General features: G+C 39.6%; 1 protein-coding gene across 1 annotated transcript in view; it reads left to right on the top strand.

Annotated features, from left to right (window-relative positions):
• rgs6 (regulator of G protein signaling 6) overlaps positions 1–25,449 on the top strand; it is a 470,045-nt gene that overhangs the window by 408,168 nt on the left and 36,428 nt on the right. Inside the window, exons 4-10 of the mRNA XM_052012918.1 lie at positions 2,036–2,086; positions 6,586–6,692; positions 8,464–8,515; positions 16,737–16,801; positions 16,964–17,040; positions 21,055–21,136; positions 22,856–22,930. Of these exons, the coding sequence (XP_051868878.1) occupies positions 2,036–2,086; positions 6,586–6,692; positions 8,464–8,515; positions 16,737–16,801; positions 16,964–17,040; positions 21,055–21,136; positions 22,856–22,930 (509 nt within the window). The remainder of the gene's footprint in view (positions 1–2,035; positions 2,087–6,585; positions 6,693–8,463; positions 8,516–16,736; positions 16,802–16,963; positions 17,041–21,054; positions 21,137–22,855; positions 22,931–25,449) is intronic.

Here is a 25,449-nt window from a genome sequence, read left to right as displayed (position 1 = left end):
CACCACGTCATTAAGCTCTCTATCTCCCTCCTGTACTCTGACTCATCTTTATTTGAGATACAGCCTACAATGGTGGTATCATCTGCAAACTTGTAGATGGAGTTAGAGCAGAATCTGGTCACACAGTCATCGGTATATAGGGAGTAGAGTAGAGGGCTGAGGACGCAGCCTTGTGGGGCACCAGTGTTGAGAATAATCATGCTGGAGGTGTTGCTGCTTATCCTCACTGATTGCAGTCTATTGGTCAGAAAGTCAAGGATCCAGTTGCAGAGGCAGGTGTTGAGTCCCAGGTCTCGGAGTTTAGTGATGAGTTTGCTTGGAATTATGGTGTTGAAGGCAGAGCTGTAGTTAATAAACAATAGTCTAACGTAGGTGTCTTTACTGTCCAGATGCTCCAGAGCTGAGTATAGGGCCAGGGAGATGGCGTCCACTGTAGACCTGTTTCGGCGATAGACGAATTGCAGTGGGTCGAGGTTATCTGGGAGGCTGGAGTTGATGCGAGCCATGACCAGCCTCTCAAAGTACTTCATGACGGTGGACATCAGAGCCACTGGTCGGTAGTCATTAAGGCATGTTACCTTATTTTTCTTCGATACCGGGATGATAGTGATCTTCTTAGAACAGGTGGGAACCTCAGATTGAAGCAGGGAGAGGTTAAATATGTCTGCAAATGCCTCACCAGCTGATCAGCACAAGATCTGAGCACGTGGCCAGGGACACCATCCGGGCCAGATGCTTTCCTCAGGTTCTTTCTCCGGAAGACTGATCTTACGTCCTCGACGGTGACCACAGGTTCAGTTGCATTGGAGGCTGTCAGGGTGGGTGGTGACCATCCACTTCCCTTCTGTTCAAAAAATGCAGAGCGGGTTAAGCTCTTCAGGAAGGGATGTGCTGTTGCCGACTATGCTGCCCGACTTCGTTTTGTAGCCCGTTATAGCATGTAAGCCCTGCCACAACTGACGGCTGGTCTGGGATTCTATTTGGAACCGGTATTGTCTGCTGGTATTCCTGATAGCTTTCCGGAGGTCATATCTCAATTTCTTGTAAAGGTCAGGGTCACCAGATTTGAATGCAGCAGTCCTCAACTTCATTAAGGAGTGGATCTCCTGGTTCATCCATGGTTTCCAGTTTGGGAACACCCGTATTGTTCTCTTTGGTACACAGTCCTCAACACACTTGCTGATAAAGTCTGTGATGGTAGAGTAATTTGGGTTTCTGCATGTGGTATTCAAGATGGGAATAGTATGGGGTAGAAGGGGGAGAGAAGAGGGGCTGGTATGGTGTGGGGGAGCACATTGGGAAAGTGGGATATGGAGGTGGTGTTTGGGGTGGGCTGGGAATGATGTGGTGAGCGTGGGGTGGCATGCTTTTTAATGACGACATGGTAGTTAATATTGAGACCAATGTTTCTCTAGCCATTCGGTAGGTATTGCCAAAGGAGGACTATATGGACTAATTCAATCCATTTCAAAGCTGAATTTAAATTGAACATATCATCTTAATAAAATTGAATCCAAAATCCCCTCCAGATCATGTAGACAAAACTCTCAAAACAGAAACTTCCAAAGGTTTTATCTGGATATACATTTCAAAACATAATTTTAGTGTGGTGCGTAATTGCACTGCCAAAAGCTTTTACCTAATTGTCATCTACTAGTTCAATATTTTTTAGCATCAAGATGAGAATAAGATCCTGTAAAGCCTCCAATTTTTCCCATCCTATCATTTCCATAGTGGCTTAACATTCAGGTGTGGGTGTTAATTCAAAACAAGCTTCCAAGATGGGAATGCTGGATTGTTTGTTTCCCTTTATGAGATTGCCTTTATGCTATGGTAATCATGGGTATAATAGAATAGACTCTTTGGCATTGATTTAAATGATGTCAGTTTTACTTTCTGGCTTGAAACTTGGTCTATTCTTAGCCTCACTGTAAAAATAATCTCCTTCAAAACTCGCAGATAGACCTGGTAATAACAATGCACTTGCCTTGGGCTCCCAGTTCAACTATTCATTTCCAACACCTTTCCATTTTAGGCGCAGACATCGTCCAGTGGCTGATGAAGAGCCTGAACATTGAAGACCCAGGTAAATAAATTTAATTATGTAGCTTGAAAAGGCAAAATTCTCAATCCACAATTACAGGTTACCTTGCAAAATGCTTTTAGCAAGCAAATTAATTCTGTGCTCTGAGTGCTGACTTGCCACTGCCTCAGACATGACTGGAGGGGAAACAGGATTGTGTGACTTTATGAAGAGGAGCTGAGCCAGAGAAGATGTCGCTTAACAACAAAAGGGATTTTAAATATATTTGCAGCAATAAGGGATAAGAGACCCTAGTCCACTAAAAAAAAACATATAGGGATGTTTGAATCCAGAGCACTAACTATTAATCCAATAGTTGCTTAAGATAGTGGAGATATTTAAATGGGCAGGAGATTAAGTTTTGAGAGGCTGGAAGTAAAACTTTAGAAAATTTTATAGCACGGTAACAGGTCCTTCCCGCCCCACGAGTCCGTGCCACCCATTTAAACCCATGTTAACCTACCCGGACGTCTTTGGAATGTGGGAGGAAACCGGAGCACCCGGTGGAAACCCACGCAGACATAGGGAGAATGGACAAACTCCTTACAGACAGCGAGGGGAATTGAACCCAGGTCGCTGACCACTAACCACTACACTAGTTTTGGTGAATTGAAGGCTATATGGAACAAGAACAGAAAATGAACACTCAGCAGATCAGGCAGCATCTGTGGAAAGAGAAACAGAGTTAATGTTTCAGGTTGAAGACCTGAGCAAGCCCTAACCTCTTTGATCTGGTTACTACAACAAAGCGCTGGAAACACTCAGCAGTCATGTAGCATCTGTGGAAAGTGAAACAGAATTAAAATTCCAGGTCAAAATTCCTTCATCAGAATTCCTTCTCTTTACCTTGCTCAATGGAACAATGTCCTTTTTAAGTTAAAAATGGTTAGAATTGAAAAATGGAAAGATGATGCTTAGTCATATCCCATCTGGAGTTGTGCTCCAGTTCTGGACAGCAGAGTGGCGCAGCTGGTAGAGCCATTGCTTCACAGTGCCAGAAACCCATGTTCAATCCTAACCTGGGGTGCTGCCATTGTGGAGTTTGCACGTTCTTCCTTTAATCATTGTGGGTTTCCTCCAGGTGCTCCAGTTTCCTCCCACGAACCAAAGACATACAAGCTGGTAGGTTAACTGGCCACTGTAAATTGCCCCTAGTATATAAGTGAATGGTAGAATCTTGGGGGGAGATTGTGGGGAGAATAAAAAAAATGGGATTGGTGTAAGTGAATTGTTGATGGCCAGCACGGACTTTGGTGGGCTGAGGGGCCTGTTTTCATGTTGTGTTTCTCTACAATTCAATGACTTTTGGAACGGTAGACTAACATTTTGAAAGAGCAGAGTGATACCAGAGCTTTAAGGGTTAAATTATTGACACTGACAACAATTCAAAAGTATTTCATTGGATGTAAAATGCTTTGGGAAAGTTGAAAGGTAAATGCAATTTTATTTATTATACAAGCTGATTATGAGTGAACTTCTGTGAGTTCAGAGGTTTGAGGTATGTCCTGATCAAGATGTTTGAAATGATAAAGGGATTTGATGCACTGAAAGCTCTTTCCTTTGATGCAAGAGCTCGGAACAAAAGAGTAAATATTAAAATTAGAGCCAGCTCATTTAAGAGTGAAATGAGCAAGAATTTTTTTCTCTTTAAAAGAGGGGCAGGTATGGTAGTGTAGCGGTTAGTGTAATGCTTTACAGCGCCAGAGACCTGGGTTCAAATCCGGCCACGGTCTGTAAGGAGTTTGTACATTCTCCCCATGTCTGCGTGGGTTTCCTCCGGGTGCTCTGGTTTCCTCCCACATTCCAAAGATGTACAGGTTTGGAAGTTGTGGGAATTCTATGTTGGCGCTGGAAGCATGACGACACTTGTGGGCTGCCCCCCAAATCACTATGCAAAAAGATGTATTTCACTGTGTGTTTTTATGTACACATGACTAATAAAGATATCTTATCTTACCTTTATCTAAATTGGGACCTCTCACTCAAAAGCTTGGGTAAATTACAGCTATTAATAGTGAGGTAGATAGACCTTAGATAGTAAGTGTATAAAGAGATAGGAAGCAAAGATGGGTTAATTGGAGCTGAGTTGCAAATCAAACATGATCCATCTGAATGAACCATAGTAACACTCTTGAAGGCAGAATGGTCACTTCCTTTGCATATGTGTTTGCAGTTTCCACTATTTCAGTAATGTCTTTGTAAGGTCCAGAAAACAAGTTAAAGACAACATCCTCTTCCCATGCTCCATGTAAATAAAAATAACAAATTACATGGTTGTAAATATGTTGGATGTTTTAAAAAAAATGCAAGCTGCATGGTACTGCAGAGTATTATTTACAACACAGGAGCTGGCCCAAGCCAGTGCTATTGCTCCATGCAAGCCCCCTGCCTGCATTTCCTTTAACCCCACCAACATATCCTTCATAATTTTTCTTCATAAATACATCTCTGCTATTTGCTTTGGCTATATGATATCAAGTCTCCCACATTAACCTTTCAACCAGTGAAGCAGTTACCCCAAACTCCTTATTGTTTATTTTTTTTACAATAGCATCTAGTTTTGGCTTACCTTACCAAATGCAAATATTTTCTTTATGCTTACTCTATCAATCTCCCTCATAATTATAAATGAATCTATTAAGTCACTCTCAATCTTTAATTTTCTACAAAAAGAAAAACTATAACCTGTTTACAGTCCACCTTGATGATTGTACTCTCTTCATTCTGTTATCAAATTTGTAAATCTTGTCTTCAACACAATTCTTTCACTTCTGGGACTTGTTTTCAAATGGCTTTGGAATGAAATATTGCTGTACCTGGCAGGTGTACAGGATCTATGTATAATGATGTAGGTTCTCTACATTCAGATACCCAATTACTGGGCCCAGATGAAATTACATAACTGACTTTAATTGGGCACCATATTAACAAAGTCATTTAGAGAGTGCATGGGTGTGTGATATGAGAATGCTGTGGAGCATTAGAATCTGCTCTTCTGAGACTAGCACTGCACCTTTCAGCTGAGGCAGACATAATTTAGCACCCTACCATGTTTTATCTAGTTGACCCATGCTTGGCCTTGAGAACTTGGTACGGGGTGTTGAAATGAAAACTGTTCCATTTCCTTGCACTGACATCCCTCAGCATAACGAGTTCAAAATTTACACTTAATACAAACAGACAAACAAGGTGGGAGCTAAAAGGTTTCTAACCTTAAACTCTGCTTTTGTTGGTTTGCCAACTGTTGGGAATGTTTCTGAACTAGTTGTTAACAGGGAGCCTGGAAACAGAGTACTTAGCCAATTTTTCAAAACATTACTGAGAGATTGGACTCAGGAAATGCTACCATTCTCATATACTTTGATATTCTAATGGTGTTTGACAAGGTTTCAAATCAAAAAAAGGAAAATTAATGTAAGCAGATGTGTGGATGCCTTTGAAAGGTATTTTTACTGAATAAGAAAGCGATGGCTGTAAAACAAATTTACTTACTACTGGGAGGCATCAGGCAACCATCAACAAGTGATAGTGGGCAGTCATGAGTCAGACTTGTAGTACTTGCACTTTATGGTGCATTGTTATCAGGTTTGTCATGGTGGTACTACTGATGAATTGGCTAATCCACTGATTTACAATGAATATTTGACTTTGACTTTGATATGCATAGTAGATCCAAAAGCCAAATTGGTTCTGTCCTTTTGAAGATGCCATCAGGGGAAGGTGATGGAGCCGGGTGACTGGGGGAATTCCTTTAATTTGGTGATTTGTTTGAAAACTATTCAATTTTTTATGTGTTCAATATATTTCATCTCCCAGGCATACATTCTGGTGGACACAGAATGTTGTAGACACTGACACCATAACATGGCCAGTACCTATTATACGCCAGCTGTCCTCTGATGTGAAAGTTGATGTGGAAGTATATCCTCACATTTCTGGACAAAATCAGGCAAAGAAACGTGTTGTTTATGGGAAATTAAATGTAACAGTGCAAGGTAGGCAAGGGGCGTGCCCGACTGGGCTCCCAGTCTTATGTTGCACCAGACATAACCCGGAATGTCCAACAAAGAACAGTGCAGTGGGAGTGACATCATTCAATGGAAATCATGTTAGGAGACAAGGGTGACTCAAATCCAGTGGTGCCCAGATGAATTTCCGAAGTCACAGTAAATCAACCCAGAAATGGTCTTTATCAGATTCGCATAAAGAAAATGGTCTATTTTCAATCACATAAAACTGAAATAAACTGTGTTATGCACTTTAATTTCTAGTCATATATTTCCATGTAGGGTCTCAATCTGAAAGCTAGCAGATGCTATGAAATTGCATTGGTGATGGGCAATAACTAAAATGTATCTTGTTGAATAAAGAAATATAACAGTGGGTTATGGTGAAAAGGAACCATTAAGTGGGGAAGGGTATTCAGGAGGAAGACTGTTCAAATGGAATCGGTGGCAGTAGCAATGGGATTCAAAATATATTTTCTTTTCCCCTATTCACAGGTGAAGCAATACACTTAGGGAGCCTCATTGCAGCTCAAGGATACCTGTTTCCTATCTCTGATCACGTTCTGACACTGAAAGATGATGGGACATTTTACAGGTTTCAGGTGAGCAACTGTGCCTCCTTCTCTAGAATCAGAGATCGTACTGCCTCAGGTACTTCAAGTGGAGAGGCTCATTTTCCAATAATTTAATACTGTGGCACCAAAATTCAGCAGCTAATTAATGTCCTTCCACCATAACTTGGGCAAGAAACCACCAAGACAGTAGAGAAATGTCATTTTGTATATCTGATCTTTCCCATTCGATCTGCCGCTGACCAAGTCAGAGGCAAATGTCAGAGTTCCCTTTCCCTTGGCTTTCCAGTTATTGGGAGGAGCAATTTTGGCTCCTATCCCTGGTGAGATTGAACCAATCAGATTCCAAGCTGGGATCATATCTAAGACCTCCAAAAATAAATGTTTTTTTTAATTTGAAAAGTGATTACCTATGGGTTCCCCCACCAACTTCTGGGTGTAAGAACATAATAAGTAGAATGAGGAAGAGGCCAATATGACCCTCATGTCTGCTATACCATTCAGTAAGATCTGACATTTTAGTGCAGCTCCACTTGCCAGCACTAACCCCATATTGCTTGATTTGTTTTAATATCTAAAAATCTATTGATCATTTTGGCATAGATAGAGTAGACAGCCAGAATCCTTTTCCCAGGGCTGAAATGTCTAATACCAGAGGGCATGCATTTAAGGTGAGAGGGGGTAAGTTCAAAGGAAATATGCGGAGCAAGAGAGTGGTGAGTGCCTGCAATACACTGCCAGGAGTGGTGGTAGAGTCAAATACAATAGAGGCATTCAAGAGGCTCTTAGATAGGCATATGAATGTGCAGGAAATGGAGGGATATGGACATTGTGTAGGCAGAAGGGATTAGTACAGTTGGGTATTTGATTACTAGTTTAATTAGTTTGGCACAACATCATGGGCTAAAGGGCCTGTTCCTGTGCTGTGCTGTTCTATGTTCTATTTAGGGAAGACAACATATAGAATTTAAATTCTATATGCCACGGAATTTATTAAAAAAAAGGCAAATTAGGCAACATCCACAGAGAAGAAAAAGATTTATTTATTAGAGTTTGGTCCCTTCTCCCACTTTACCCGATAGCACTTCCTTGGCGGTGGAGTTCCCTCTCACAAAGTGGCGATGGGATGGGGGTTGTGGGAGGGGTGTAGGTTTGGAGTTGGGGTTAAGGGGTGGGTGGGGATCTCCTCACGACATCATGGACTTGGGAAAGGACTTTGGCTGAGCACTCACCCTGCCTGAGTGCACCCTGGTACTGACACTGGAATGTGGCATTTTCCAGGATCCATGTGCCTGAAACTATAAAAAAAGGAAAAGTTTCCAAACAGCAGACCCTTTCAAAATCTGCATGCTGTAGGTAAAACACAATATTTCTCTTCCCTTCAGATGATTGAATTCCAGTTATCCAAGCAGTGACCTGAATCATTGAACCAAGACATCAAATAGAAAATCTCCATAAAATATGCATTTAACACAAACTGTATTCATCAGAGTCTCACATTTACACGATGAATATTGATCTGAAACCTTGTACTGTAGTAAATTGCTCTTTGCTCTTTGGTAATTTGCTCTAAGAACTGCATTGACAATTCACACACGGTGCTAGATTACATGGAGTATTGGACTGTTGCTGGTTGGTATTTTAAACCTTTTCTTTCAATGGTCGTTTGAAACAACAATAAACTGAAGTTATTCTCCAGTATTCTGTAGACTTGGTTCCATCTGCAAACATGTAACTAGGCTCTCTTGATCTCTTAATTGCTGCTGGCTTCAGTGTAGTAACAAATAAATCTTCATTATAGGCTCCATATTTTTGGCCATCGAACTGCTGGGAGCCAGAAAACACAGATTATGGTAAGTGTATCCTTCATGCCTTTTATATTTAACAATGGACCATGTAGGGAGCATCAAGGCAAAGTAAAATGAAGTGAATGTCTCATGTCAATAACGTTTTATCACAAGTGTTGGAAAGGAGAGCCGTAGCAGGTTTTATGCAAGTCAGGAAGCACAGAAAGTGACAAGTGGGCTTGTGCAGGAGAACTAAAAGGGAAAGTCCATTTAGAGCAGCACAGTGGCACAGATGGTTGAGCTGCTCCCACACAGCTCCTGAGAACTGGGTTCAATACTGACCTCCAGTGGAGTCTGTGTGAAGTTTATGTGTTTTCCCCATGACTGGCTGGGTTTCTACCAGGTGCACTGGTTTTCTCTCACATCCCAAAGGCATTCTGGTTGTTCGGTTAATTGTCCACTGTAAGTTACCTCTGGTTGTGGGGTAGAATCAGGGTGGGGAAAGTGGGGTTGATGGAAATGTGGGAAGTTATGGGAAAGATTAGTAGGGAACAGGATTGCTCTCTGAGCCAGCAATGGCTCGATGAAGCGAAACAGCCTCCCATGTCATAAGTAAATATGGAAATACAATAGGGTGGAAAGCTGAGGAAATTAAATTGCCATTTTGAAAACCGGTGCAAGTTTAATGGGAGATAAATATATCAAGCATGAGTTGAGTCCAGAAGGCTTTGATGTGCTCAGTCAGAGAGTGAGATGCTGGGGCCCACCTTCATGAGGAGTCCAGGGATAGAATATAGTAGCCAAAAAAGGCCCTCCCAATCTGTTATTAAGGCCTAGATTTGGTGTGTCTTCAGCCTCAGTGTTTCACTGAGTGTCTGAACACTGGTATATCCAAACCTCAGGCTTCACAATTTACCCCTTTGTTGCATAGTTCATTTTACATTTTATTTCCCCCCTTTCTACTACAAAAGAAATGCAACACGCGTACTCCCCAATGTTGGTAGCTCCAAGTTTTCCTGAATTGTGCTTGATAGTTTACTGGCTTGAAACTTCCCGGGAATGGTGAGCTGTCCGCATGCAGCTCTCTGAAATTCATGTCCACCCTTAATTGGAGTAGGTTTAGTGCCCGGAGGTCAGGCCAACCAGTCATCAAGGTTCTGTACAACTCAGTATAAATCCAATCAGCTTGCAGGTTCCAACAAGCCCCACTCGCAGAAGTTCTCTGACAGCCAATTAAGCCACACCGCCAGGCTGAACCAGCTGTCAGAACTGTGAGTTTCTATTTGTTTCTGACATTCACAAACATGCAAAAGCTCTATAAAAGATAAACATTTTAAAAAGTTATTCAAACATGTTTTTAAATAACAAAATTAAAACACTTCAAAAACACTAAAAATTACCTCAAATTAATTAAAATAAAACTATATTTCCAGAAATATGCCTTTCACCCTCACAACCATTCCTCTCAATTGTGATGAACAGTCGCTGAACCCATGCCAGGTCCAACTTGATGCAGCTTCAGTGGGCATTATTCCCAGCAGCTGGAAAACTGCAGGCAGCTGGCACTCCATCAGTGGAATTTGGTCTGAAAAGTTATTGGCTTGGACTCCTCACGATATTTATAACTTCCAATTACCACTTAGGGGTCCCAAACTTCCTATTAGTTGTGTGGTAAAATGCTAACAGTTACATATGGAGCTGATGACATTTCTTAGCAAAACCTGAGCCAATAATTCACTCATTTCTATTTGATGCAAAATATTGCAGGATTCTATTTTTGGAGATTACTTTCTCAGTGATGGGAACACAGACCAGAAGTCTCATTCAGAACATCTGCTTTTTTGCTGCTTCACAGTGTTTCCAAATCAGCAGTTATTTGGAAGTAAATAAGAAATATCACAGATTAGGGATATTAACCTGCTCCTAATTCTTCAATTCCCAACCCCAATAATTGAAATGCAAATAGGTTATCCTCAAAAGTCAATGCTAAAGACTACAGAAGATAGAATGTTTAACAAACAGGAATAAGGGTCATAGATATAAAAGTAATTGCTGGAATAATTATGATTTTTAATGTACGAATAACTTCATGTTTCCACAATGACGATTGATAAATATAATTGTTGCAACTTCGCCTCAGAAAGAACAGACCAGTTTTAACATTCTGTGCAGCTTCACTGTTCAATCCTGACTTCTGGTGCTGTCTGTGTGGAGTTTGCATGTTCTTCCCATGACCACATGAGTTTTCTCCAGGTGCTCCAGTTTGCTCTCACATCCCAACTAAAACTGGTCTGTTAATTGGTCACTGTAACTCGTCCCAAGTGGTAGAACATGGGGGGAGTCGATCGGAACGAAGAGAGAATAAAATGGGTTAAGGTAGGATTCGTGTAAAAATAGGTGTTTGATAGTCAGCACAGATTTAGTGGACGAAAGGGCCTGTTACTATGCTGCATCTCTCTATGAGTTTATTTTGGGGTGAACTTTGTGCTCAATAATGATGAGTGATATAGGAAATGAGGAGCTGAATATTTCCATATTTTGTGCAGACAGTTTCAATGCCAAGCTCTTCCAACCCAGTCACAGAATCATTTCAAAACAAATAAGATTTCCATCACATTAATATGATGTATTAGTGCCAAGCAGTTTTCCTTCAATTTGACATATAAATATTGCAGTGCAAGTCCAGAGTCAGCTCTTGGCCTAAGTCCAAATCACAGCAAAATACAACTTTCTTTTCCAGGTTGTCTCACTCCACTTCACTCTAGAGTTAGATTGAGTAGCAGCTCAACATTGCAACAGGTGCACAGTGCAAATGAAATGTAAAATCCCTCCTTTTTCCACCAATCATATGGCTTAACCTGAAGGACCAAGACTGTTTAAAACTATTATCAAAAAAGCCAGTATCACACTCAAATTCCCTGTAAAAATCTTGAAAACTAAAAATTGCAAGTTTCTTTCTTATAATTCAGATGCAGGCCTGGAAACCATATTACACCCCAAAACTAGTACAGCCATGCTGGTCAATACAAACAGAGCCAGGACACAATATTTTTGCTGTCTGTTAATTGTCTGTGTAGAGAGCACTTACTGCACTACTCTGTTGATTTTGAGAGTCCATGAAACAAAATCAGCATATTTTAAAGGCATGTGTTTATAGATGGAGAACACACAGGAAGAGTTTGAATACGTCCTTCAGAACAACATTGTGCATTCAAATCTTTTGGCCTTCTGTCTACGTTCTCCAAGGATGTCCCATATGTGGTTAAATAGCAGAAAGGGGCCTCTTGCTCAGAACCTTGAAGCCCATATCATATAAATGTCAGAGATTGCGATGACTGCATGATAATCATCAAGGGACTCATACTATCCTAGTCTATTAAATTGAGGATATTACTATTCATCCAATTTTGATCGAACATATGAGATGACCAGGTGGCAGGGTCCTGCAGTTGAACAGTTTCAACATTGATCTCTCATGGGCACAACAGACCTATCAAATCAATCAAGCATCATTTCACTCCAAGCTATTTATTTACAAAAGATTTACCTGGGTACTTTACCAAGCTAAGGAAATAAATTGAAATTGCTCATTTTCAGAAATAAGTTTTAGACTATGTCCATTGGTGAGAGTATGTAAAGTTCTGACTCTAAACTTTAAGCTTCATTCATTTTTCTCCTGAAGAAAACAAGCTGAGTGTAAATGCATCAACTTTTTCAAAACATGATAAATTAAACTATTTTGATTGTTTTTATTCTTATATTCTGTTCAACAGCTCTGCCCACAAAGTCCTTTTTTCAGGTTTTACATTGCAGACCTTTAAAACTGACACAATGCATTCACAAGGTGTAAATGTACATGAAGTATGTTTGTGCATGGAAATTTATAAAAGTGGAACTAACCAAGCACATAGCTTATTATCAAATAGCTATAAATCAACAGAGCAATTCTTCTCACAACCATGTAGCTCATTCTTCAGAAGAAAAAAATATGTTGAACAGGATGAAACATTTGACAAACAATTTTTCATATTCATGAGACTTACCAGAAGAGACAGACTAATATTACATTTATTTTTCTGAACCACTTATTCTTTGATACAAGTCTAGAAACTCTATTGTGATCCCTTATTTTGAAATTGTGGCCCTTGGTTCCAGGCATCCCAGCCGGGAGGAACATTATTTCTTCATATGCTCTGTCAAGCTTTGCACAAATTTTGTATAACTCAACTCTCATTCATCTAAAAGAATATAGGCACTGTCTGCTTAATCTGTCCTTCTAGGACAAACTGCATTATATTCCAGGTTGAGTATTACAAGTCCCTGGGTAATTGCAGTTAAATGTTTACTTACTCTTGTACTTATATCCACCTGCAATCAAAGCCATCCTACCATTTAGCTTCCGAACTGCTTGCTTTAACTGCATATTAACTTTCAGTGATTCATGTGCAAGGACATCCTGGTTTCCTTTCAACACAAACATCTTTCAGTTTCTCACCATTTAAAAAATATCATACTTTCCTATTTTTTTCCCATATTTTTCCACATAATATTCCATCTGACTTATCCTGGCCCGTTCAAATCATTAGATTTGGTCCTCATCCAAATCATTAGATTGTTAACAGCTGGAGCCCCAACATCAAGCCTTGTGGCACTCCACTTGTCACAGCCCCACAGAAATAAAATGTCCCTTTTATTTCTACTCTGTTTGCAGTCTGTAAATGAAATCTCATCCACAACACCTCTTTCACAACCTACAGATACAGATTGTCCTGGAGATTTACCAACTTTCAGTCCCATTAATTTCTCCGTTGTTTTTTTAAATCTAATGTTAATTTCTTACAGCTCCCCATTAACCCTAAATGGTTGTTTACCATTATTGGAGATTTTCTGTGTGATTTTCATGATCACAATGTATTTGTTTAATTTCTCTATCATTTTCATATTCTCCAATATAATTTTTCCTGGCTCAGTCTGTAAGGGACCCACATTAACTTTTGCTAATCCCTTCCTTTTTAGCTAGCTTTTATAATCTTGCTGAATTATTATCACATTCTACTTTCTCTTGTGAATTTTGTGATGTTCCTTGTTGAATCCTGTAAGTTCCCAATCCTCAAGCTAACTCCTGTAATTGGTAACATTGTAAACTTTATTTCATTTGGTACTATTCTTAACTTCTCTTGATTACCATGGCTGGACCACATTACCTCTTGGGATTTTATGTTTTAGAGGGAGATCTCCAGTATTTGTTGTACAAAGTCTGTATTAATTCTTAAAATGTTAGCCAAATCTTATATGATGTCATACTTTCTTAATATAATTTCCCAATCTACCACAACCAACGTATGCCTCATATCTTCATAATTTGCTTTGTTAAGATGTCAGGCCCTGATTTCAGAATGAACTCAGTCCCTTTCAGTCGTAATATGATAGAATTTTATCTTATGGTAATTCTACCCCAAACTCCCCTCAACTACCAGGTTATTAATTCACACATTGTCATTGCATAATATTAGACTTAACTCATTGGTGCCTCAACATATTGATTTAGAACACCCTCTCTTGTACACTCCATGAATTTCTCTTTTTCACTTTCACTGCTAATTTGTAGATTAAAGATCCCATAATCATTGGATTACTTTTGTTACCAGTGTCTCTAATTTTCTGATTTATCCTAAGCCCGATATTACCTCTACTAACTGGAGACCGATGGACAACATCCATCTATTTTTTCTGTCGCTTGCAGTTTCTTAGCTTTACCCAAACCAATTCTACACCCTGGTTTTCCAAGCTAACATCCTTTATCACCACAGGATGCTTAACTGCCTTTATCCCATACATTATTATCAAGGCTTCCATTCCTCCTTTTCCAATTAACAGTTAGGCATCCTAGAATAATTAATTACCAATTCAGTTTGTTTACGACCATATCTCTGTCATTGCTATGAGATTGTACTCATTTATTTTTTCACTTTTGCCATTAGTTCATCTGTCTTTTTTACTAATGTCACATGCATTCAGATAAAGAATCTTCAATTTTGTTTTTATAGCACTTTATCCTGCTCTGAATTTAATTGGAGGGGAGTGTGTCTATCTATCTATCTATCTATCTATCTATCTATCTATCTATCTATCTATCTATCTATCTATCTATCTATCTATCTATCTATCTATCTATCTATCTATCTATCTATCTATCTATATATATATATATATATACACTTCCTGACGGACTTTGGTAGTCAATACCCATTTTGCCACCCTTCAGTATCAGCTTGATCTATCTCTTGAAGTTCCAAAACTTCTCCTCATCAGAATCCCCCTCTCTCCTCCCCCCACCTGTACCACATTAGGTTAGAGCCTTATCTACGATCATAGTTATTATATTTATTATTTTAGTGATCCCAACCTGATTTAAGTGAAGCCTGTCCCAGTGGAACAGTTGCCTCTTTCTCCACATGAATTAAAACCCATTCCTCCCACATTAATCTTTGAACCACACATTCAGTTTTCTGATTTTATTGTCCTTATCTAACTCTATTCCTGGCTCTGATGGTAAGCCTGTGATTGTTACTCTTGTGGTCTGCTTTAAAATTTATTTTCAGGATCTAGGGGTTGTTGGAAAGACCAGCATTTATTGCCCATCCTTAACTGCCCTTGAGAAGGTAAGGGTGCATTGCCCTCTTGAACTGCTGCTGTCCTTCTAGTGAAGGTACTTTCACAGTGCTGTAGCATAAGGAATTTGAGGATTTAGACCCAGCAATGATGATGGACTGCCACTAGATTTCCAAGCCAGAATGGTGTGTGGCTTGGAGGGGAACCTGGAGTTCATGGTATTCCCATGCATCTGCTACCTTTGTCCTTGGCAATAAAGGTTGTGGGGGTGGACCCTAACTGCTTATTTTTCTTCAAGAGAATCTCCTTCCAATCTATATTGTTGGTTCCCACCATGGACCATGACAACTGGATCCTTCCCTTCCCACTGCAAGTTCCTCTCTAACTGCAAAAAGGCATCCTCAACCCTGGCACTGGGCAGCCAATACATCCTTCAAAACTCACACTCACTGATGCAAAGAGTAAAATTTATCTCTCTAACTCTGGTGTTCCCAAACATTGCTATATTTGTTTTTTATATCCCCAGCTTGAATGACCCAGCATATCATGATGCTGGTTTGCTCATCCATCCAGCAGCTTTGTTTCTGTCACACAGGTTGCAAGAACTTCATTCTTGTTGGACAAGTCCAAAGACTAAGGTGCCCCCTGCGCAAAATTCTGGATTGCAATACCTGTTTCACTTGTAGTTGCACCTTACTATTCCTCCTAATTCACCAATTCTACAGTACATAATTTAAGGGGTGTGACTGCTTCCTGGAAGAAAGTATTCAGATAATTTTCTCCTTCCCTGCTACATAAGAGTGCCCTATCCAGCTCATCAACTCTAAACCAAAGTTTCTTGAACTGTGGGCACTTACTGCTGTTCTGTTCACCATGGGTTGCAATGGTTTCCATCAACTCTCACATACTGCAGCTGCAATACATCAGTTGCCCTGTCTAAATGTAATAATTTAAATAACTTGATTGTTTAAATATATAGCCATGCTATAGCCCCACCTCACCAAAACCGCTTTCTCAAAAGCCACACTCAATAGATACTGTGACAATAATAAACCAATACCAATACTAATACACTACACTCATTCAGCACTGTACCCTGTGCTAAAGTAAACTGTGGCTTATCAGAAACTACAAATTTTTATTCCCAGTTTTGATTCAAATATCTTTAGTTAACCAATTCCAACTGGTTACCTACTTACCTGGTAGGCTAAAGGCATTGTTTATACCAGTGCAAATAATAGTTGCAAGGTTAACAGGATCTAACATTTAAACTAAATTCAATAATTACATTTTAAAAATGAAATTGCCCCCTTACTCAATATTTCATAGAAACTGAACTCAGTGGGCAATGCTTATATACTGTACCTCAGCCATTGAACTGGTGTGGGATACCCTTTGTTTTTATGAGGTAATCAAACCATTTATATCTTCACACAAGAAATTAGGTGCATAATTGGAATTTCTCAGCCTTGGGCATTGTGTGAAGATCAGAAGTACTATGAAAGTTAAATTCCATATCTTCTTGTTACAAGTAAATGGCAGTAAAGAGGACACTTATGATGTCATTGATATAACTGAAATGAAAAACCAATGAAATGGAATTATTTTTGCAAAGGAAGAGGTTTGGGTATTTTAAGAGGGTAATTAATTGTTTCATCCTTTTTTACCACCATAGCTATCTACCTGTGCAAGCGGACAATGCAGAATAAAGCAAGACTGGAACTTGCAGATTATGAAGCCGTAGGTATACTAATTTTATAATCAGCAATGTGCTATTGTGACACCAATCAGTTATTTTCAAAACTACAACATGGATTCCAGTCAGAATTTGCACTGGCATATATCAGCAATAAAAAGCAGAAACCTGTTTTCTGTTGTAACACAAGACTATTCATTTTGCAGGAAAATTTGGCCAGGTTGCAAAGAGCATTTGCAAGAAAGTGGGAGTTCATCTTTATGCAAGCAGAGGCCCAAGTAAAGTACGTAACTCTCAACTTTATGAATGTATAAAGTGAAAATAAACATTAGAAAATAACAGGGCTTTTATTGTATGTGCAAGCTGATCTCATATGGCATTACTTATACGTGATCTGAGCCTAGGACATGATTATAATACTTAACTGATAAGCAGGCTGTGCTCAGGTGTGCCCTGTGGGGAATTGCCCCAAATATGTCCTGAAGCCAATTAGAGCTAACTCGGTTGATTTGTAGCAAGTCTTTCTAGGTTGTCTGGTCCTTCCTGTTAACCTAAAATAGAAAGAAACAAGAAATAACTGGGATTCTTGTCTTCATGTGTTCAATTTAAGATTTGTGACTCATTGATGTTTTTATGCAATGTTTGGAAAATGATGGACACTTTCAGAACTTCATATGAATAACTTCAGAAATGCAAAGAAAAAGCATTTTACCACCAGCATTCAGTTGAGCTTGTACCAAGTTGATTAGCTTTAACCTAACCATTAAACACAGATTATTTCTTTGTGTTGTTTTCTAATGATAGGAAACAGAGCAGCCAGAGCAGAGAGGTGGCTCATGATTTGCTCAGCTGCACAGGAGCAGGAAGAAGAGTGAGAGAGCAGTAGCGATAGTGGATTCAATAGTTAGGTTTACAGACAGGTATTTCTGTGACAATAGAAAGTAATCCCAGGATTATACCCTGGGATTGTGCTAACAAAAACAGGAATAGGAAGGTGGAGCAAATAAATATGTGGCTGGAGTTAGATTTCTGAGGCACTGGAACTTTTTCTAGGGAAGGTGGGACCATTACAGATCAAATGGGTTCACTTTAACAAGACCAGATCCAATATCCTCTTGGGGGAGGAGGTGGGAGAAAAGAAGAGGAAGGGCACGTGGGGGGTGGAAGGTTGTGAGGGCTGTTGCAGAGGGTTTAAACTAATTTGGCAAGAGGATGAGAATCTTAGAGGGAATTCAGGAAGGACTAAATCAAGGCAGGAGGTGAGAGTTAGAAAAGTAGTACGCCAAATAAAGAGGCACAGAAACAAAGGCAATCAGTAACTAGGGTCATAACATGGAAATATGTTAAAAGGACAAAATTAGAGATACTGTATCTAAATGCACACAGAATTCACAATAAAGTAGATGAATTAATGGCACATATAGGAGTAAGTGAGTATGATCTAATTGCTGTGTGGAAATGTGCCCACAGAGTGACCAAAGCTAATAGCTGAATGTTCAAGGGTATTCGACATTTACAAAGGACAGGCAAAAACAAAAAGGGGGAAGGGTAGTTAATGAGAGGTGAGAACAATACAGTATTGAGAAATGATCTTGTCTCAGCAGATCATGATGTAGAATTAAAATCAGTTTAAGTGGAGCTTAGATACACCAAACAGTGATGGGAGTTATTTATAGACTACCAAATAGTAATTATTATGTCTGGCATGGCATAAATCAGGAAATTAGAGATGGGTATAGCAGGGGTAATACAGTAATCATGGGGGTCTTTACTCCACATAGTGACTGGACAAGTCAAATTAGCGATAATAACATGGAGAACGAATTCATGGCTCTATACAAGATTGTTTTCTAGATATGTAGAAGAACCGACTATGGAAAAGTATATTTTGGACCTAGTATAATGTTGTATGTGTTAAAGGAGAGGATCGATGCTCAATACATTATGAGAGTAGCAACCATAGACTATAAGAAATAAAACAAGGAGTGGGTCATTCTGCTTCTCATGCCTACTTCATCATCCCATACCATCATGGCTGAGAGAGAACATTTCCCAATCACAGTACATGTGGTGATTCCATCCAACCTTTCTTCATGCCCGCAATGAATGAGAACTTCTATTGGATTATTGGGTGATTTTCAACTGCTGGCTGCTCCATGGTGCATTAGCTCCCCACCGTCCTTCTCCATCCATGCCCACCCCAATTTTGGGCAACATAAAGGAGAAAAGTCCTGACCACTTTTCCCATTGAATCTTCAGTACAGGAGGGATTCCCAAACCTCCTCAGATCCTACTAAAGTATATCTAAGACACTCCATATTGGATCCATTGGTAGATTGCATTCTCCCCTGGAAAATGTCAAGTAATTTGCATTAGGAATAATAAAGAAGCATTAATCTTACTTAAAGATTGAGTCGTGGTATAAGTTTGCTGCTCTTGTGAACTCCAAGTCATTGAGTACTCCAACACAGAAACAGGCCCTACGGCCCATTTGGTCCATACCAACCTGATTTTCTGCCTAGTCCCAATCTACATGGACCCGGACCATATCCCTCCAAACCCCTTCCATCCATGTACGTATCCAAACTTATCTTAAATGTTACAATTGAACCCGCATCTACCACTTCTGCTGGCAGCTTGTTCCACATACACACCACCCTCTGAGTGAAGAAGTTTCCCCTCAGATTCCCCTTAAATATTTCACCTTTCACCCTGAGCTTATGACCTCTAGTTCTAGTCTCACCCAACCTTAGGGAAAAATGCCTGCATGCATTAACCCTACCTATACCCGTCATAATTTTGTATAACTCTATAAGATTTTCCCTCATTCTCCTGCACTCCAAGGAATAAAGTCCTAACCTATTCAACTTTTCCCTATAACTCAGGTCCTCAAGTCCCAGCAACATCCTTGTAAATTTTCTCTGCACTCTTTCAAGCTTATTGATATCTTTTCTGTAGGTAGGTGACCAGAACTGCATACAGTAGTTCAAATTCGGCCTCACCAATGTCTTGTACAACTTCAACATAACATCCCAGCTCCTGTACTAAATACCCTGATTTATGAAGGCCAATGTGCCAAAAGCTTTCTTTATGACCCTATCTACCTGTGATGCCACTTTCAAGGAATTATGGATCTGTATTCCCAGGTCCCTTTGTTCTACACACACCTCAGAGCACTGTTCAAGTCTTACCCTGGTTTGTCCTCCCAAAGTGCAACACCTCACACTTGTCTGCATTAAATTCCAACTGCCATTCTTCAGCCCATTTTCCTAGCTGGTCAAGATCACGCTGCAAGCTCTGATAGCCCTCCTCACTATCCACTACGCCCTGTGTCTTGGTGTCATCCGCAAATTTGCTGATCCAGTTTACTACGTTATCATCTAAATCATTAATATAGATGATAAACAACAACGCACCCAACACCGATCCCTGCGGCACACCACTAGTCACAGGCCTCCAATCAGAGAGACAACCACCTACTACCACCCTCTGCCTTCTCTCGCTCAGCCAATGTTGAATCCAATTGACTACTTCATCCTGAATGCCAAGCGACTTAACCTTCTGGACCAGCCTCCCATGTGGGACTTTGTCAAAGGCCTTGCTAAAATCGATGTAGACAACGTCCACCGCCTTTCCTTCATCAACCTTCTTGGTAACCTCCTTGAAAAACTCTATAAGATTGGTTAGACATGACCTACCATGCACAAAGCCATGTTGACTATCCCTAATCAGGCCCTGGTCTATCCAAATACTTATATATCCTGTCCCTTAGACTTAAACTATCCAGGGTACTTTTAATGTAGGCTTATCATCAGCTAAGTTTTTCAAGATCAGTAATAATACAGAAAATGGTGGAGATAATCAGCAGTTTACGTAGTATCTCTGATGAGAGGAACAATGATTTCATTTCAGGATAATAATGTTTTGGATCAGAACACAAGCTATTCCCTATTTTTTCTGTCAAGTGCCAAACTTTTCCCCATTCATTTAGACTTGGGAAAACTTGAGCACCATAAGTCTCAGACAGGTCAAATTAACTAATGTAATGGCTACCTGAGGGAAGGACAATGTAATGATGGAATTGGCTGTTCAGTGTAGAGAATAGAAAGGAGTTGGTTAACAAGGCATGTACCTTGGGACTTGAATTCATTGCTCATCATAGACAGAAAGGAATTTAATTTGTGAAGAAGAAACACTATTCAGAAACTGTTATTTTTGCAAGGTTTATGTGCAATCAAGAAATAGCGGTCCTGTGAATGTAGTGTTTCCTTTGGAAGTTGATATCATTTTCCTTTAGAATTGACAGAAAGAAGGATAAAACGGAACGCAAGATTCTCGACAGTCAAGAAAGAGCATTTTGGGATGTCCACCGACCCGTTGTGAGTATATTTGAATTTTACAATGATTCCTTGAATATTTGGTGAAGTCACAATTCCCAACTCTATGCTACTCGTAGAGAGCATCGCCTGAACTATTTCTATCAGAAATGTAGGCATGTGTGACTTTTAGACCATGAATTAAAGTTGACAGAAGTACATGCATGTAGATTTTGGATCTACAGCAATGAATGTATGAAATAGGAGCAGGAGTAGAACACTTGGTCCTTCAAGCCTGCTCCACCATTCAATAAGATTAAGGCTGATCTGATCTTAACTCAGCTCCACGTTGCTGCCCACCTCCAGTAATCTTTCACCTTTTCAAAAATCTGTTTACCTCTGTCTTAAAGATATTCACCAATTCTGCTTTCACTGCCCTTTGAGGAAGAGAGTTCCAAAGATTCAAGACCCTTTGAGAGAGAAAACAAATCACCTCATCTCTATCTTAAATAGGTGACCATTTATTTTTAGCCAGTGACCCCTAATTCTAGATTTTCCCACAAGAAGAAACATTCTATCCACTTCCACCCTGTCAAGACTTCTCAGGATCAAGTGATGCTCCAATCTGATAAAGTCATGAAATATCTCTTGTACTTTAGCTTCTTTTCTGTCAGCTGCAATGATGATTTGCACTGCAGAGCAATCCTAGTGAATTGGTGGCCTAAACATTTAGTCTACAATTTGTGCAATGTTTCATTTCAATGAACACTTTTTGTAGCACAATCACTTTAATACCTTATACTGCTGCATTATCAAAACGAAGGCATCTTGTTCCATAAGATATTAGTGAAACCACTGAAAGTCCAATGAATATCAACCAATGAAATAAGGACTTGAACTTTTACACTTAAAATAGGGGTTTAGATTTAAATATTGACAGAGATCAGGTTTCTTTTGTAATGGGGTGATTCAATGCCATGGCAGTTAGCACCGCTGCCTCACGGTTGCAGAGACCTGGGTTCGATCCTGACTTTAGATGCTGCCTGTATGGAGTTTGCATGTGCTCTCTCATTTCTCCCTAGGCGCTTTGGTTTCCTCCCACAGCCCGAAGGTATGCTGGTGGGTTAATTAGCTACTGTAAATTGCATCTAGTGCATGTGTGGCAGGAGTCGGGTTGGGGTGGGAGTTGATAAGAATGCAAATGGGAAAATAAGATTAATTTCGATGGGTGCTTTATGGTCAGCATGGAAATGGTGGGCCAAAGGGTCCGTTTATGTGCTGTATGACTCTATGAGAAGCTATGTATTTCATTTCTATCTCTCCTTCTTCTTACTTTCTTTGTGTAAGAATTTTGATATGTGGATATTTTACTCTGAAGGAACTTGAATCTAAATATGAACACATTATTCCTTACCAATACTGACAATTACTTTTTTTCATAATTTTGAAATTCCAATCAGGTTGCCTGTAATCACTGGAATGCTATAGGTATTATAGGCACATCTCCTTTAGATAAGAGAAAATCAGCAAATCAACATCTGCATGTTCTGTTTCTATTTCAGATCTCCAGCATCTGTAGTTTTATTGATTCTCATATATGAATTATGGCCATTAGAGGGTACTGATCTGTATACAAGGATTCATTCCTCCAGTATGTAGAAGGGAGGAAAATGGCAAAGATAATAACTGAAAATTGAGATGCAACTTGCAATGGAAAGTCTAATAGTCATTGACACTCACAAGATCTCTTACTAAAATCCTCCTTTATTGTCCTTTCTACAGCCTGGCTGTGTGAACACCACAGAAATGGACATCAGGAAATGTCGAAGGATGAAAAACCCTAACAATGTAAAAAAGGTGAGTACAAGCGGCCTGCTTGCAATCTACTCAATGCATAATGGAATTTTAATAAAACAAATCACTACATTTTTCCTGCCATACAAGCTGTCTTCATGCTGAACTAAAACGGGAACCTTGATGAAAAGCAGTCAGAAACCCAATCATACTGAAATCAAAATTGGGAAAACAATAGCTAAAAAGCTTCCAAAATGGCAGAGTGAATTCTACTTAGCAACTTGTTTTAATTTTTTATTGAAGTATGGAACAACTTAAGTTAGTAAATGTATTGCCTGCTTATTACTGAGTCATTCAGACATAGGATGTCCTCAGCTTTGAGCGTGTGTGTGTGTGAGTGTGTGCGTGCGTGCGTGCATGCGTGCGTGCGTGTGTGTGTGTGCAGGAGCATGGTGTGTTCTTATTTTTTTATAATGCAGACATTTGGTATTGATATGCAAACAGCATATAGTTGTGACAAACTTTTGTCCATATTTGTGCAGTAGATGCTAAAACTAGTGGGAAGAAAGCTCTCCTTAAGTAGATGGTTCCTGAGTTTTTTCAGATTCACTACAATTAAATCCAGACATATAAAAAATCTCTGGAAATAGTGGAAATAAGAATGCTGAACAATTTTATATTGGATATATTCAGCAACTGGACCTCCATAGGTAGAGAATTCCAAAACACCAGGCAGCTGAAAATGTTTCTTCAGGACCGAGATGTGAAGAGTTTTCTTCAACCGGGATCTAATAGATCATTAGAATTCTCAATGCAAAGGGGCTGGTATGGCTCAGTTGCTAAATATAATCAATATGGGGATCAATAGATTGTTTGATATTAATGGAAGAGAGGGATATGAGGTTAGTGCAGTAAAGTAGCAGTGAGGTAAATGATTTTACTGAATGGGAAAGCAGGCACATGGAGCTGTGCTGCATTTTTGGAACTGTCGCCAAAACAAAGTGTGCAACATAAGTGGCTTTAAGTATTGTACCATGTGACCATCTGTTCTCCATGAATGTATTATTACATCCTGAGTATTGAACTGGCTAGAATCTGTTACCTGCCTTGGGTTTGCCAAACAGAAAAGAAATACCCTCTTTCCTTCTCTCTGTCAATGCTTTAGTTTAATAAAGCATTTTGTTAGTTTAGTGCACTGGGCATACTCCAGTATCGCAAAGAGAGATACTGTTACATACTGTGAGAAGTGCTGGTTAACGAAACTATGAAGTTTGGACACTACGGCTGAAAATTAAGAAAGCATGTGGGCATGTACTGAGAGCTAGTGAGCAGTGTGATTCAAGTGAGATATGACATCATGGAACATATAAGGATTCCTGGGCCCCGGATTTCTTGGCAAATAACCTGTCTAAAGATCAGCAACACTGGAGGGAAGAGATTACAATCCACATTGATAGACACTGAGGGTCAAAAGACCTGTTTCTGTGATGTTTGACTGTACAACTCCATGAATGAATAAACTAGCTCTTCAAGATAAATCAGAATGGATCAAAGTAAAGATGCAATTCATCTTACTGGTGACAAGAGTAGAGACATGTGCTATAATATACACCCCCTAAATAAGACATTGGGGAATACATTAGATGCATTACAAGCACACTGTAGCCTACCCAGGACTGAAAAATATAACTGTTACTGTGCTCTTTCTCTCAGTCAGGAGCAGGAAGAATACTTGATACTTCCTGAATGGAGCTAAGACAGCAGATAACTGCAGTTTTGCGGGTTTGCATGATTCGCTCATCAAAGATTGGATCATTTATGGAATCCAGGAGTCTAGCCTGTTGAGTTTTACTCTAGAGAAGTACATACAGAGCTGCTGAGCTGTGAAGCTACTCAAAGCCAAGCTAGAGAGGTTGGATGGTCAGCAGAAGAAAGTAGATACCAAGAAACTGTAAGGGCGAATGGGACAGAGGACAGAAAGAGAGAGAGAGAGAGAGAGAGAAAGAGACAGAGAGAGCAAGAGAGAGAGAGAGAGAGAGAGAGAGAGAGAGAGAGAGAGAGAGAGAGAGAATTTCCACAATGTACCAATATGTACATGTGGAACAGATGGCCACGTGATACAATTCTTGAAAGCTTATATACCTGGTGCTACACAATATTACACACAAGATGAACAAAACTCAACAATTCAGGAACAGCTTCTTCCCCTTTGCCATCAGATTTCTGAATGGTACATGAACCCATGAACATTACCTTGTTACTCCTTTTTTTGCACTATTTATTTATTTCTGTTATTTATAGTAATTCTATATCTTTGCACTCTACTGCTGCCACAAAACAACAAATTCCACATCATATTAGTCAGTGATAATAATTCAGATTCTGATTCTGAATCCTCTTCATATTGACTTCAATATTCCAATAATACTATGTGAAAAAGCACAGGAAGTTTCTTCCTCCCTCAACCAAAAAGGAAGGTTTTCTGGTCACTATGATATATTTTTGGCAGAAAGTGACAATAAAGCAATTGACTGTATGACTCCTTTGACATGTTTTGACATTTACATTGCAAATGCTGTTAT

This window comes from Pristis pectinata, chromosome 1 (assembly GCF_009764475.1).
Source record: "Pristis pectinata isolate sPriPec2 chromosome 1, sPriPec2.1.pri, whole genome shotgun sequence".
Lineage (NCBI taxonomy): Eukaryota > Metazoa > Chordata > Chondrichthyes > Rhinopristiformes > Pristidae > Pristis > Pristis pectinata.
Note: the sequence above shows the minus strand (reverse complement) of the source record. Positions and strands in the feature narration are given on the sequence as shown.